Genomic DNA, 16,894 nt, shown 5'->3' on the forward strand with positions numbered 1-16,894 from the left:
TAGTTTCGACCGGGTGCCAACCCACCAGCCAGACCCAGGAATTCAAAGTATCATGATTTGCCCTCTGCTATGGCCCTCAATTGGTCCAGCAGCATCATCTTGTATTGGATGTTTAGTTTCTGCAGTTCCGCCTTCACCATATCAAAGGATCTTCGCTTGCTCCTCTTGTGTGCAATCTGGGAACTGCAGGATTATAAGGTTCTAGTACAGTAGCGGGCCATTTGTGCGGGGCGACCCCAAGGATGGTATCACAGTCTCTGTAGTTTAGGAGCCTGGCGATCAGTGGTCGGGGCCAAGCTCCAAGTCTAGGGGGAGCCCCCGGCACACTCTGAGCTCGTTCTATCACAAATTGACTGTAGAGGGCCTGTGGAGGAACCACGGTCCTGTTGAAGTCCTACAGAAATTGCGCCAGATTCTTGCCCTCACTCATTTCAGAGAGGCCCATCACGCAAATGTTATTCCACCTGGAACTTCCTTCTGCGTCCTTCGCTTTAGCGTGCAGGTGTGCCGCCATCTCTCACAGAAGGGTGATTTCACGTTTCATTGTGGTAAGAGATGCCTACTGACCAGCGACAGTTTGCTCTACTGCGGTCATTCTGGTGGTGAGGTTTTTTTTTTTTATTATTTTATTTTCCCTGGTCAACATAAGAAAAAAAGGTGGTACAAGAAACGAGACGCAGGTGTACATATTTTTGTCACATACTAGGCTTGCCGCCATAACAAAGAGAAAAGTAACATCCAGGCCCAGCACACCCGTTCGGAGAGAGGGCCAACCTTCCATGATGTAACACATTGATCCTACCACAACAACGACAGCAATCCAACACATTATGTAATATACTGTATACAATTGATCCATGTTAGCATCATCATCAAGTCGTACGACCTATCTGGGCTGGTCAGGGGGGTCTCTCGGATTCAGGTGCTAAGTGGCGAACCCGGGGACACCACCTCGTCCTCCTGTGTAGCCCTGAGATATTGGACAAAGGGTTCCCAGAAGTCCCTAGGTCTGGAGGCCTGCGGTAATTCCTCTGCATAAGTCTCCAGGATCTCCTTGCAGTATGTCAGGTCAGCAATCCAGTCCTTAAATCTAGGAGGACGCTTGCTGCCCCACCTTAGTGCTGTCCGACGTTTGCAGGGCAAATTCCAATAGTTTTCGTCTCTTGGCAAGTCTTGGCTTGTGCGTTCCCAGTAGGCATGTCAGTGGAGCATTTTGTATAAATTCTAAAAGCATTATCGTGAGGGCATTAGTGACTTCCTGCCAGTAGGCTTGAAGGGGGAACAGGACCATGCCATGTGCAAGAAGTCTGCATTAGGGGCGCTGCATCTATGACACTTATTGTCCGTGTGAAGGCCGTATCTGTGTAGTTGCGCAGGGGTGTAGTATATTTGGTGCAGGAATTTAAAATGGATAATGCGAAAGTTACAATTTGAGGTCAGCAGGTGTAATTGCGTGCAGCTGTAATCCCAGTCCCCTACATCTATAGTATCACCTACTGAGTGCTCCCATCTTTGAATTGACGTGTTCTACATCTGGTGTTGTTCTCCCTGTGAAATGTTTTATAAACGCGTTACCAGGCCCTGCCGTGTGAGAGCCTTTAATAGGAGTTGTAGTGCATGTAGCTGGGGTGGCTCGCTCGGAAACGTTGGGAAAAGTTCCTTGATAGCCATGCGCAGCCGCAAGTATGCGAATATCTTCAGCGGCGCACGGTGTGCGCTAAGAGACGGTTCATACTGTGGGATGAATTGATTGTGTGGAAAGATTTGGCCCATGTCCCTCAGAAGAGCAAGCATATTTTTCTCTTGAGTAACTGTGATCCTCGGGTGGATGGGCTATGGGGAGTGCAGGAGCGTATATTGGAAGTTTCTGTGCCCGGTGTGCTAACGTGTGCCATGCTCGCAGCGTGCAAATCACAGGGTTGTATTTTTTCCCTGGGGGTATGTTTTTGCGGGTCAGATATGTAGGCTACCAGTCGGGAAGGTAGCACGCTTTCATGTTCCACAGCTATGTGAGGGATGTACGCATGTGGTTGTAACCAGTAGTGGGTGTGTTGTGCTTGTGCACAGTAAAAGTATAGTTGAAGGTCTGGTGCTCCGAAGCCTCCTTGGTGATAAGCTTTGGTGAGGATTTTCCAGCCCACTCTCGCCTGCTTCTCCACCCATGTAAGCCTCTGCATAGTTGATCTCAGTTTGGAAAAGAAGGCCTGTGTGAGCCAGATCGTAATATTCATAACTAGATATAGGAACCTGGACAGTACTACCATCTTTTGTATGGCGAACCTATCTGCCAATGAAAGCGGTAATCTGATCCATCGGTCTACCTGTTCGTCTAATTTCACCAAGGCCCTACCGTAGTTCTCTAATCACCGTTTCAGGGTTACTGTGTACCCATATACCTAGGTATTTTACTGGATCAGCGTGCCACTGTAGTGGAAAGTCGAAGGCTGGCTGGGTCTTGGCGGGTGTGAGTGGTATTACCATTGATTTATGCCAGTTAATGCTTTGACCGGAGTAGTTTTCGAACCGTATATATTCCCTGATGAGTGGATTGAGATTTGAATACGGGTGGCGTGAATAAAGGACCATATCGTCGGCATACAGATATATTCCAATGGGCCGTAGTTGAAACTGTAGTGCAGAGTCTGAGTGTTTTTGGCGAATCTTACAGGCTAGTAGTTCGAGTGCTAATGTAAAGAGGAGTGGCGAAAGTGGGCAACCCTGTCTCGTTCCTCGACTGACACTTATTGGGGAGTAAGTGTTACCATTGATTCTAATTCGCGCGCTGGGCTCGGTGTATAGAAGGGCTATCCATCGCAGGAAGGGTTCCGGGAACCCCATCCGACGTAGGACAGTGAACATGAAGAACCATTCCACTGAGTCGAATGCCTTCGCAGCGTCCAAGAGGGCCGCTGCAGCCGGCATTTCGGGGTTTAAGTGGTGGAACATTGTAAAAATGGAGCGTAAGTTTTGTGTGGTAGACCTGGTCGGTATAAACCCGGCCTGGTCTGGCAGCACCAAATTGCATATCAGTAGCTGAATGCGCGTCGCTATGATTTTAGCGAAGATTTTTACATCTATGTTTATTAGAGACAGCGGACGAAATGATTCACAGTTAGGTCTTTGTCAGGTTTAGGGAGAGCAATTAATAGCGCCTCTCGCAGCGAAGTCGGTAGTATACCGTCCTCGTATGATTCTTAGTACCTCTCAGCTAAGTGCGGGATTAAGGTGTCTCTGAATTCTTTGTAGAATTCCCCGGGAAGTCCATCCGTGCCAGGGGCTTTGTTATTGGGGAGTGAATTGATAGCGTCAATCTCGTCCCGTGTGATATGGTGGCTAAGGAATTCGCGGTGGTTGTCTGCTAACCACGCCAGTGCAATATCATCCAGATATTGGTTAATTTCTGGCGGTGAGGTCGTTGAGTGCGTAGAGTAGAGGCGAGTATAGTAGTCAGTGAAACTGTCTAAAATCGCCAGTGTATCATAGGTGTGTTGGCCATGTTTACCTATGATCTGGGTGATGTAGGTTGCCTTATGTGTAGAGCGAAGTCTATGAGATAACGCCCTGCCTGTGCGTCCCCCCTCCCCGTAGGTACCTGCACGAGATGTATTTGATCTCAGCTGCCGCGTGTTAATTAAATGTGTTAATCTTCTGCCTGATTTCAGCTAACAGTGCGGCGTTTTGCGTGTCTACGAAAGCTGCCTCCAGCCGTTGGATTTCTCGTTCTACCATTGATAGCTGCTGTCTGATATCTGTTAGGATGCCTGCCTGTTTTCATTTGCAACGTCCTCTAATTGTGACTTTAAAAGCCTCCCAGAGTGTTTGTGAGCTGTTCACAGAGCCTGCCTTTAACTCGAAAAAGTCCACGATGGCTTGGTGAGGTTCAACACGGTATATCGGATCCTGAAGTACGGTCTGTTGCAGGCACCAGGAAAACTGACGTGGAGTGTGCGTGGGGATGCCAAGCGCGAGGCGTACGGGTGCATGATCTGACAGTGTCCTGGGCATATGCTCAATCCGCGTGGTCCAAGTACTTATGTCGTGTGTGGCTAACCAGAAGTCTATTCTCAACCACGTGTTAGGTGTTGATGATGTACCTGGTGGTGAGGTTTTTACAGTCAGCTATTATGAGTGCAATGTCTACTGCTACAGTGTCAATTTAGTGATTTAATGTGGACTAAGAGTCTTTAATTACCTGGAGCAAGTCCTTGAGGGTGGGGTACGAATTACCAGTCATAGTAACTCCTTTGCGCCCAGTACCAGAGTCTGCTTCTCCTGCCATTGCCCCATTACTGAAGGCGTAGTGCTCCAGCTTATGTGACTACATTGATTTCTTGCCTTATCTTGCCTCATGGTGTCGCCCAGCTAAATCAGCCGTGGTGGCCGTAGGTTGTCCTGTGGCACAGAGAAAATGGGGGAGCAGGCTCCATAGCCCCACCTGTTCTGCTATATGTGAGTGATGCTGTTCTTTTGTCCAGGACCTCTAATTGGCCTGAAAATGTGCTGGATGTCTTGTGCTTGGCTACCAACTTAACTAAAACCTTTGTAATGGCCTGTGGACCAAGGAATGTTAAGTCACGCTGCATTGCAATACATGGCAAACCAATAGTAAACACCCCTGAGTTCCCATACCTAGACGTAACTTATAACTCATACGGTTCTTAGGTTCCATACCTGGCACAGAGAAGGCAGAGTTTTCCCATTCAGTTGGTTTCCTATTTAACCTGATCTCCAATAATGGGATGAAGCCTACTGCTCTACTCCTTGAGATGTATAAAAGAACATTTCTACAAATTCTAACTTATGTCTCTGCTGTGTGGGGTTATAAAACTGTGGGCTGCCTACAGGCCAAGAAAAACAAGCATTATAAATGCAATAGGTCTCGCCTTTTATTAAGTTAAAGCCATTTGCTTTGCTATACAATACCATTAGCAAAGCAAATGGCTTTAACTTAATCAAAGGCGAGACCTGTTGCATTATTAATGCTCGTTTGAATTAGCCATTAAATGTGCTAAAGTACTACAACGTAATAATGTAGCCATCTAAAGATTAAGTGAATATGTTTGCAAAAATAAATAAAAAATGATCCCTTGAAAAAAGACATTAAAATTGTTAAACTGAAAACAGATATAAAATCAGAGTTTGGTCTTCCAGCCCCGGCACTGACGTGGACTATATTTTAGGCAAATGTGTAAACATACATGAGCAATATGATCTCACTCACAGTGAAGAGAGACAATGACTGAATTGGGCTGACCCAATGATGTAAGATATGGTGATATGGTGAGCAGCACCAAAATGTGACCAGAACAATGGATTACCAAAAGCTCCAGTTTGCGTTTATAAATGTATATATTTTTAATAAGAACTTCTTGGAAATCATAAGACTGTTACTTTATTATATTTTGGGTCTGAAGCCTTCTGCGATTTGTACATTGTCGTAGTTTGAATTGGTTGAGCTTTTGTGATTATTTTTAATTATCAAATTAAGTTTGATTGATTGATGTAATCAGGGAAACAGGGAGGGGTGGCTGTCTGGTATTGGCATTTTTGATAATGATGGGTTTTGTGTTTGTTTTAGCTTTCCCTTTGACTTAAAATGCAAAAAAGTGTATTATTGAAAAAAGACTGTGTTGCAATTGTGATGTATTGTCAGTAGCATAAGAGTGGAAATATAGTTCCCTTGAGGATAGCAGCAAATGTTTAAAAACACAGCTTTCTTGATTAAGTTTTTGGTCAGAAGTCCGAGCTTGAAAATCTGAATTTTGAAAACACAGTGGCATTGAAAATTAGAATAAATGTGATTAACATATATTAACAAATAAGTAGGAACAACTGAATTCATATAAACAGCTTTGAAGAGTAAATATCCTTCTTTATGGTTACAATGAATCCATGCTCGAGCACAGAGAAATGAGCGTAACTATAAGACTGAGATCAGGTGCAGTAAATGAAAGGAGGATGCAGGGTAAAGTCTTAACTGATTATTAACTTTTTTCTAATCTACTTAATTGAGTAGTGCAACTGCAACATTAAAAAGGTGGAAAACAAATTATGTCCAGTTTAGCGGAAGATGATTTTGACACCAGCGACTTGAGGGAGAGGTGGAATAGGAGTGACATCCTGATATATCAAAATGTTTTTGCACTGTGCCAGAGGTTAAAGCTGGGCAGTCTGACATCAGGGACACAGAATTTCATCAGAAGAAGTGTTACTACTGCAGGAGATATCATTTATTTGTCATTTTCCTTTAGATAGATAATGGAATTTAGGGCTGTCTTCAAAGTGTCAGATTATGCATAAAGATCAGTTTCTACAGCACCTTTTTACTGAGGTTCATGTTCTCCATCTTTGTCTTCAGTTGTTTCATTTTATTCATGGTGACTGAATTTTCTAAATTCTGTTGGCCAGATGGAGACACTTCAGCATCATCTTCATCATAGAGGTTGTAAACGGAACCTCCACTGTTGAGCAAAATGAGAATTAGCATTAAGTTTCTATTTTAGATTTGTTTGTTATTCATGTAGGCCTTGTTATACCAAAAAGAACAATGCAGCATGCGACCATTTATGACAAAGCCGGCATGTCTGAATTTGAATTTCCATTAAATACATTTTACTCAAGAGCTTGCTTGCTCTGCGCCCTGTGCGGTTCGTTTGTTGGGCTAAGAGTGGTGTTTGCATTGCTACTACTTTTGTTCTGATCTTCTAATTAGACCCATGACCTGTTTGTCAGCTCCGTCTGTATACTTTATGTTCTGGCTGGGAAGGTAACCTGCTATCAACAGACATTTGAGTGGTCACGTACATCTTCTGTTAAAGAATGCTAATCCAGTTCCATACCTGCTCACTATTACAGAACATTGGATGAATCGCCAGAAGAAAAAAAAAAAGGAGGCTACTGTATCAATCTAAAACATGAAAAACATTGTTTTCTCATATAAAAATATTAAGGCCCCCGGATTATTTTAACAATTTAAGTTCACATGCGGAAAATGTTCTCAAGCATAGCATCAAAACTAGTTTGACAAACTTGACAAAAGCTTGAGCGTAAAGAAAGAGTGCCCAGTTTTGGTTTGGTGTAAATATATTTGGCTGCTTTACAGGAAAAAAATATATAAACACCCCAAGCACGTGGAACAATGAATATGAGTCAGTTATCCCAAACCTTTTATTTTATTGGATAATTTTTGCACTGGTAGCCAATACTAGGACTCTGGGCCCACCTCTGCATGAACATTTGCTACAGCCACTGGGGCAGGGCCAAGGAAGCCACACACCACTCGTACAGCAGTGTCTAGGAAAAATCCAAGAAGGGTAGAAAATTACATTTTGCCCCCCAAAAAGTTAGGTGTGTGCCTTACTTCACAACAGACGAAAATATGCAAATTGTAGTCTACCTTTGTTCAACCAAGGTGACCGAACCATGCTCCTTTGGGTCTGTGGAACCTTCTATCACCCAAACGAACAAAGAAAATCGTAGGGCTTTGGGCACAGGTTATGGTTAAAGTATTTGCGGTGCATGGGTATGCCAACTGACCTTTTAAGGACTCCATCCCTAAACAAGCATTGGTTTGACTTACTTTAGGTGTATGTGTTCTTTGCTGCAAAGGGCAAATCTTGCTGAATGATATCTTTGGATGCACAAACAGAAAACAAACAGATAGGGAAACATGTGCAACCTGCACCCGTATACACAAAGACACACATAGGCAACACAGGCACAGATGGTTGAATGGCTGAGTGTATACAATGGTAGGAAGATCGAGAGATAGGGAAGGTTGCATATCTGGATGAATAATGATTTGGTAGTTGGTATTGGTTTGCATTGTAATAGACTGAAGAATATATAGGTGTGGACTAATGGGTGTAGAGGGGTGGATGAATGTTGAAGGACGATGGATAAGTAGATGAATTTGTGGGTGAATAACTGTCAGTAGAATCAAAGATGGTAGATGACTGGGTGGATAGATGGTGTATAGGTGGTAGGAGAAGAAGGCATTGATGTTGTTGCATAGGATAAGTAATTTTGAGTTACAATTTTTCTAGTGAACAAATATGTATTTTATGAACAACACATATAAATGTGCTTGTACAACGAGTTTAACAAACAAAGCTTAACCCATGACTACCTCGGCTATGCCTGGGCAGTTTTCCAAGTCTTGCTGCCAATGGACTCTCCTCCTCTGAATATCTGTTGTACCCTAGAAACCTGCATCCCCTTCCACGGTCTACAAACTGTAGTGACATTACACAATAATCTAAAAAGGCATTATAAAGTATGAACATTGTTAAATTTGTAATCCAGAATGCATCTGCACAAGGCCTTCTGGGGGCCAATGGGCTTAACCATCTCACGAATGTGGTGCCCCTACTTTGTCCCAACCAGGGACCAGTTAGCTATGAATTCTGCTAAAAGTTGCCAATAGAAAGTGTTAGATAGGGCATGGTGGAACATCACTAAGAAATCACAGCTGGAAAAAGATACAGCAACCACTCAGAATCCAAACCACCGCAATTTCATGCCAGCTAAATATTATTTTCTTTATGAGAGCCTTCAGCTAGTGAAACTGATTTCAAACATCCGGATTCTATTTAAACAGGCATAGCCAATAGGTCTCGCCTTTGGGACCTTATAAAGTGTTTAGCCATGCAACAGTTGTTGTTGCGCCAAGGATATTGTGCTGCATAACTAAATACTTATAAGGTCCCAAAAGCGAGACCTATTGGCTATGCCAATGCTTGTTTAATCTGGCTACCAAATGTATAACAAGCTCTCCAGTAAACACTTCTTAGTACTTCCTAGGGTGCTGTAAAGCCAGCTTGTGCAGCCTCTTCACAGTGGTGCTCAGGATTACAATGCTTACATTCATTAGTTAGAGATTTGTGGCCCAATTTTTGGAAACCGGTTTAACTGACTCTTGTAAACTAGGCATCAGTCTTTTCTTAAATTATGCCCGTTAGAGGCATTTACTAACCTTCCCTTCACAAAGAGGCATGACATATGACTGTCAGTTAGATCAAACAAAGGAACCAGGTAGGGTCTCACAGGGTGTTGATGCGGGGTGCGGGGATAACATGGACCTGTTAACGGAAAATGTAGGGATGGCAGGGATGGCCACTATGGTAGCATTGGAAGAGGGCATTACACTAGAAAGAGTAGTACAGGACCCCGTAAACTCGTCACAGTTGGAAGTACACAAGGTTAAAAATTCTGATATAATAAAAATAACATCTTGAAATGTCGCAGGGCTTGCGTCCAAAATAGAGCACCCTGATTGGCTGCAATATATTCAGGGTTTCCAGATTATATGTTTACAGGAAACCTGGATAATAGATTGTAGTAATATTCACTTAGTAGGGTACAAGTGCTTTGCTGTCCCGGCCCGAAAGTCCTGCTCAGGGAGAGCCATGGGCGGATTGTGTATTTTTGTGGACCTACAATTGGGGGGCACCTGGACCGATCTAAATTGGTCCTCTGCTTGTATACAGGCCCTTAGGTTTTCTAATTATGGGAACTGTATTCTCTTGATTAATTTTTATAACCCAACGTCACAAAACAAGACAGGGTCTGGTGTGGAAGAGTTAGATGCTAGGCTCACTGCAGGGAATTGGGCTCACAAGGGGGCGGTGGCACCGTTGGTAGCCGTCGTGGGTGATTTTAATTGTCATCTTTGCCCTGACCTGAGACCGGCCCAAGGAAATTGGTCTTCGCGCCCGGTTAGGAACGGATCACACTTTGAGCACTCAATTGAGGCCAATGAGTTGGGAAGGGTGTTAAGCAAACACGCCCTTGAGCATACTGTGGATTTGATAACCAAAGAGGGAGAGAGAGATTAATCCCACTTTTAAGGGGAGGGGGTGCTCCTCTTTCATTGACTTTATAGTAGTCTCTAAATTTTAAAAAAGACCGGGTAAGTGGGGCTGATATTGACCTCAGTGCTTTTAGTGACCACAACCCTCTAACATTGGTGGTTGAAGGTGTGGTCACTAAAAAATCTAAGAGGCAGGGAAGGGGTGGTAGCACAGAGAAAATAACAGACCAGGGGAGAAGATTAAAATGGGCCAAAGTGGATGGATGTACTTTTTATAAAAACCTCACAAAAGAAGGCAAAACTGAACTAGAGAGGTGCCTGGACCCCGTGGTTGAGGGACCAGAAGTAGTTAAATGCTTTGAGGCAGTTGCCCATTTAGTGGAAAAGTTGTTGTGCTCCACCCACCATGGTCCAGTTATGGAAAATCCAAGATGGTTTGACAAATCCTGCACCTCAGCCCTCAAAAACTTAAAAAGTTGTTTCAAAATCTTACCAAGGGACAAGTTGAAAGTAAAAGAGTCAAGGCTGATATACAATCAGGCCGTTAAATGCAGGAAAAGAGCCGTTCAAACATAGGCCTGGGAAGACCTAAGGGAGGCTGCCTTAAGGAGGGACACATCCGCTTTCTGGAAAATAATTAATAATCCATGTTTCCAGGATGCCAGTGTTCCCGCACTCGGCACCAATATCTTGCCGGAAGATTGGGTAGCTCATTTCAAAGGCCTTTATAATTATGTAGCGGAAAGTACAATTCCCTCTGAGGTGGAGGTAGGGGAGGTACCTGCAATTATGTTTACGCTGGAGGAGATCATTGGGGGAATGCAGGGTCTATCTCCTAATAAAGCGCCAGGACCGGATGGCATTCCCCGGATCTTTTTCTAAGTAGTATTGAGTTGTGGGCACCCATTCTGACAAGAGTGATCAATGCTGCGGTAACGTTTGGTTGTCCCAGGTCGTGGTCCACAGCGATAATTGTCCCTATATTCAAAAAAGGGAATAGGGACACTTCTCAATGTTATCGCCCGATCTCTTTGATCGACGTCACAGCGAAAGTTATGGGACGTGTGATTTTAGCACGATTGATGGATTGGTCGGAGGAAAATCGGGTCATTACTGATGTTCAGTATGGTTTTAGACCGGGGAAATCTACATCCGACCAGTGTATAAATTTATATTTACTAGTGGCTAAATATACACTAGCAAGTGAGGGGACTGTTTATTTAGGCTTTATGGACCTAACGGCCGCATTCGACCATGTAAACAGGGAGAAATTATGGGCCCTTTTAAGTAGGTTGGGGGTGGATGGGGGACTTATAAATATACTTAGGGACCTACACTGTAATACATCTGCTAGAGTCCGATATAACCGTGAGGGGAACGTAACAGCATCGTTCTCGTGCACCAGTGGGGTTAGACCAGGGTGCATTTTGGCCCCCTTTTTGTTCTCCCTATATATCAATGGACTGGAGCAAGCATTACTTGATCTATGGACTGGAGCAAGCATTACTTGATCTAAAGGTGGACTCCCCCAGGGTAGGATGTAGGCCAATTCCGGTTCTGCTTTACGCAGAGGATGCGGTAGTTCTAGCGCGCACTCCCAGGGGCTTGCAGCGTCTGATAGACGGTTTTGTTAATTTCATGGGCATGCTGGATCTGTGGGGCAATCTCTCTAAATCCTATGTCATGGAGGTCGGACGCAAACCCATTAAGAAATTCAGTTATAAAATGGGTGATAATAGCATAGGGAAAGTACAACATTTTTCATATCTAGGCATTTTATTTGATGGGCGATTAAATTTTAAAATTTTACTGGAGGAACGATGCACAAAGCTAGTCTCGGCCATAGGCTCTATTATGAATTATGGACGTAGGCTGGGACGGTGGTCCCAGATAGCAAGATTGCACACTTCAATTTTCTGCGCAAAGGTGTTATATGGAGCTGAACTTTGGGGCTGTAGAGAAGCCCATCAGCTTCAGACAATAAATACCTGAGATCCCTACTTAACATTCCCCAAAGTACCTCGTCTTATGTTACCCATGAGGAACTAGGATTGGCTTATATAGAGGATGTGGTTCATTTGAAGTCGATTATGGCCAGGATTAGGATTTGGGCGAACCCAGAGGCTGAACTAAACAGGCAAATAATTATGGACAGCATCAGTAGGGATAAAGGGTTGTCCATTCCTTGGCTGAGACATGTAAAGTCCTCTCTTGAGTCTATTGGATGTAAAAACCGTTTTAGTACCCCCATGGTAATTACTCGTTTGGACAGGAAATAGGTGATGAAAAGATATTTTAACTATGTCCAATTGCAGAGAGAAACAAAAGAAGGGGGTAAGAACTCTGTTATAGCTTACAATATGTTGAAAACGGTGGTGGGGATGGAACCGTATTCGACTCTTATGTGTAATGCCCAGGATAGGTTTTTAATCACCCGTTTTAGGCTCAATCTTTTACGTCATTTGTTATCTGTGCCTTATGGTTTTACTGTTTCGGTTGAGCAGAAGGGTCCCTGTGGCTGCGATCTACGATCTCCTCAGGATACCCTTCATTTTGTACTGTTATGCCCATTTTATTCAGTGCCGAGGCGTCGATTTTTAGTTGGTATTTTAAAACAGGCTAAATTCAAGCAGGCTAGGGTCGCCTTGCTACACCTACAAATGGGAAATGACTCTCGGACTCTGTTTTGTGTGGTGAATGTCTTGAAGATGGCCTTAAAAACAAGGAAAACAAGAGGGGTTTGTTGAATCAAAAATTAGTACTGTACTTGATGTATATCAGCATGGATTTTAATGAAATTTTTTATCTTTTTATTGTTATGTGCTTTTATGGTGTTTTTTAGATGCCGAATAAAGATTTTGAATGAAAAATGACTGTCCGAGGAAACTGTTGTAGGTGTTTGAAAAATAGACACTGACAACAGTTTACCAGACCAGTTTTGCATATACTACAAATATGTGCAACATTCAGCGGTCTAGTATTAGAATGTTTTACCTATTAAATTAAATTTGTAATTGGTTGTCCATCACTTTAAAATGTTTTCTCTTCCATGTTCTTTCATCACACGTGAAATCTGGGGTTATTGGTCACACTTCTCCACACTTTGTGGAGAAGTGTGGCTCAATGATTAGAGCAGCAGACCCTGATGCAGAGGTCTAGCCCGGGACCAGGGTTCAATTCCCCGCCTCGGCGGGTCTTGGGCTAAAAAATTCCACGGACCTGATAATTCTCGCCTCGGTGCCTATTCCAATCATGGAGTCCCACTCTGCAACTCTGGGCAATAGCTTGCTTAATCTCCACAACGGCCCCCACAACGCTAAGGATGCCTGGCCTCCACCTTGGGGGTGCCCAGGAGTGGACGCCTCACAGGGAAAGCCAGGATGGGTTCCACAGCTGTATTCGTACAAGTGCCTTGAGACCCTTGCGGGTGAGTAGTGCGCTATACAAGTATCAATTTACATTTACACTTTCTGCAGCAGTTACATCTGTATCTTACAACTGTAACTTAAGTCTGGAAAAGAATGCGTGAAAAGCACTTAAAATACATGTATAGACCCAGTTACATCTGAGTGGATGACCCAACATTTGAATGGCATTTCCGTAGCCAGTCACTCCTCTGAAATACACCAGGGAATGTCCACAGGCGACACTTAAGCGGAAACTTAAGAGTACATAAATTATGCATACTGGAGTAAATCGCGCACTCTTAGTTCGCCAACATACCTACTTATTTTTTTTAACTTTTGCAAACACAATGAAACTTAGACAAGTGCAAGTTATGCCCATTTATAAGCACAAGTCATCTGTAAGTCTAAAAAATGTTTTTCTAAATCAGACCATTTGAGATTTTTAAATAAAAATTGATAGATCCTACTACTTCCTTCCTGTAGTCCAGCAGGGAGCTTGCGGTTTTGCACTTTGTTACTCACACTGCATTAGTTTAGCACCATTCACAAACATTGGGAAACAGTTTGAAAATTTAAGGTCAACATTTTTTAATTGGTTATTGTTAACGAAAAATGTGGACGCACTACCTTTAGCCCTAAATATATGAAACGGAATAACACTATTTGAAACAGGTATCTCAAATAACTATAAACAAAATGCTTTGATTGAAATAACTTCAAAGTAAAGCAGTCCTTAGATTCAAAAGATTATTGTGTACACCAAGAGAAAAACACTACTTTGGCTTTTCTTTTGTTGCTACATGTAACAAAGACAAGAAGGTCAGGATAATTTAATGTCACAATACAATATTATGATAAAAACAAGAGGTGAAAGTGTTCAACCTTCTCTACACCGAGTGAGTGTCTGGGGAACCGAGAACTGTACTTCCTCATTGACAGATCATAAACTCAAATGACAAGAGGGGTACATGGTTTAACACAGCTCCATTGCAAATACTACACTGGCGCATTTCATTAATAAAAACAAGACGTGTGTTACATTTCTCTCCGCTGTGCGTTCTGTCACCATGGAAAAATAGTCAATTAAGGAAAACAAAATGTAGGCAAGCAAAACCGTCAGAGTTATGGTGACATTAGCCACGTGCACAACATTTTTACAGGATCAATTAACAGTGACAGGAAGTCAATCGTGAGCAGGCAGGAAATATGTAGAATTAAAGTGAGGATGAAGTCTTCTGTAATATACGGCCTCGTTGCCAGGCACTACGTTATTTAACGGATGAATGCTAAATAATGTGAGCCTCTGCCACTTTTATAGTCATGATTTCTGTAAACAAACCGTCCCTGCACCCCCAGAATATTTACTGAACTGTATATTCTAGCGGTACTAAGATCTAGGCACTCATTCAAACATGTTTGGTATGGGGGAAGAAACAGGTCAGGATGACACTACTTGTGGTCGGTAAATTTATCGAACAAAGAAAATAAAATACTACGGTCTCGAAAGAAAAAGGCCCTACCGTGATATCACACTAAATCACACGCAGTAAAAACAAGCTCACGAGTGGTGCGCGCGAGCAGTCCACCTCTTTCCTTCTTTCATTTAGTTGCTTCCCTGTGAAATGGATCCAACAATGAGAGAAGCTGACGAGGAGGGAGTGGGAGGAGGGAGTGGGAGAAGGGAGGGGGTAGGGGAGGGGATTCACATGCTGTAAGGCTTAATGAGCCATTACAGAAAGCCAGATGGCCTGTGCACGTCCACGCACTCGTGAACGCAAGCTGGAGGCCGACAAAAGCCTTTGGGTAGGACTTTTCAAAGCCCACTGCTAAATGTCTTGCAGAGCGAGCAACGCATGCGCTGGCTCAGCGAGACCTAAAAATGACTGAGGCCACCAATTGAGCACAGACCAAACAATTATTAACTAGCAATTGCAATGCAATAGGTCCCCCATTACAGAAAGTTTGAGCTAGTGGCGTTGCATAATTATTTGCAACGCCAAAAGCTCAAATTTTAAGTAACGCAAGACGTATTGCATTGCAAATTTTTTTTTTTTTTTTGCGGTGAAGGTTTTATTTGTTTGTAGCTCGTCTCTTTGAAAGCATTGTTGTTCGTGTCTTTAGTTAACAGGGGACCCAGAAGTTGTGAACATAGATAACCTCGCCGTTTCTGTGTTGTGTTAATTCGCCTTCTCATATTATTCCCTTCTTGAAGGACGCAGGCAGCAGCAGGGGCCAGGAAAAGAAAACAAAACATTGGCTAACCTTTTTCTCTGCTTCCCAGTTCGCATTCGAAACAGTTATCTAACTTTAATCTTGTGCAGGAGAGGCTGATAAACTTGTATTTCTGCTAAGGGTGCATGCAGTCCATTTGAAGGGCAGACTGCATACTGGAAAAATATGAGCAATGACCAGGTATGCAAGTGCACCATTTGAAAAGCTCCTTTTTTTTTTAACACGATTTTGGCACAGTAGTTGTCTCTGTGCCTTCCTATTACCGTGCTGCCAGTGTGTCCCACAAAGGCGGGGGCTGGGCGGGGCAAGCATGTGTGCTCCGATCACACAAGTATACAGTGCAACCTTTGGAAACCTAAAAACGAAGGGCTAGATGCGGTGGAAATAAATGTGTTTGCTACAGTTACAGGAATTACCCAGGGAATGTGCACCAACTGCACAAGGAAAAGCAATTCATTCATTGTGTTTGAGGTAATACTCCCCCACACATATGCTAAAGGCAAGCGTATAACTTTTTTTTGTTTTTAAAGAGAGCCTGTTTGCGACTTTGTTTTTTTTAAGAGAACATTTCCTAAACAACAAGAAGCTGGGAACTGCCACTGACATGCAGACCTCTCTTGTAAGCACTCCAAAAAGCTGAAACCTATGTCTTAGGCAGGCAAGTGGCTCATCCAGGCACCACGCCCTCTTCTTTTATAATATGAATGACAACCCCCTGTATTTGGCAGAACCATGCTCTTTAGCCAAGCCGTCCTATTGGCTGTGGTGGCAATCAATAGTTCAGGATTACTATTCACCTTCCTTGGTGGTAGGCGGGCACACACCTCTATCACCTAGCGCGCACCCTGGGGGTGGTAAATGATCTCCCAGAATTAAATTCTATTTAGGGTCCATGTTGCTGAATCACCAGCCGCAGGCTGATGAACGGTTTGGCACCACCGCAGCATGTGGGGGCTGGTGGCCTCCACGGAGTGGGTGGTGGTAGAGTAGAGTCAGGGCTCTACCAGCACCAAAGAGGAGTGGAGAGATCAGGGCACAGCTGGAAAAACAAAGGAGTGATGGAGACAGAGCACCACTGGCACCACAGAGGAGCTATAGTCAGTCCCTGGCTGTACAGTGGGGTGCACCACTGGCGCTACAGGGCAGTAATAGAGGCAGGGTGCCGTTGGCACCACAGTGTGGAGATGGTTTTAATGTCTTGTTGCCAAATACAGAGGGGTGATAGGATCAGGGACTGCTGGCACCAACGGGCCGTAATAAGCACAGGGCACCACAGAGGGGTGAGAGGGTCAAGGCCGAGAGCAGTAAACATTAAGATGGGGCGAGAGATGTTTTTACGGGTCTCTTGCCAGGGTAATGGAGGGAGAGCACAGTCTGTTCTAGCGCTGCTCACGATCCAGACTCTGCCATCGCCTCGTGAGCACCGGTGACAGTCAGCGATATC

At 43.7% G+C, this 16,894-nt stretch overlaps 1 protein-coding gene and 1 long non-coding RNA gene across 3 annotated transcripts in view; one reads left to right on the forward strand and one right to left on the reverse strand.

Annotated features, from left to right (window-relative positions):
- Positions 1-16,894, reverse strand: part of ZFAND4 (zinc finger AN1-type containing 4) — a 242,021-nt gene that overhangs the window by 118,876 nt on the left and 106,251 nt on the right. For both annotated transcript variants that reach the window (XM_085603760.1, XM_085603757.1), the window contains exon 6: positions 6,320-6,461. In XM_085603760.1, the coding sequence (XP_085459886.1) occupies positions 6,320-6,461 (142 nt within the window). The remainder of the gene's footprint in view (positions 1-6,319; positions 6,462-16,894) is intronic.
- LOC146867172 (uncharacterized) overlaps positions 1-16,894 on the forward strand; it is a 245,473-nt gene that overhangs the window by 78,785 nt on the left and 149,794 nt on the right. The window lies entirely within an intron of this gene.

The sequence above is a fragment of the Triturus cristatus genome, chromosome 1_2, assembly GCF_964204655.1.
Source record: "Triturus cristatus chromosome 1_2, aTriCri1.1, whole genome shotgun sequence".
Taxonomy (NCBI): Eukaryota; Metazoa; Chordata; class Amphibia; order Caudata; family Salamandridae; genus Triturus; species Triturus cristatus.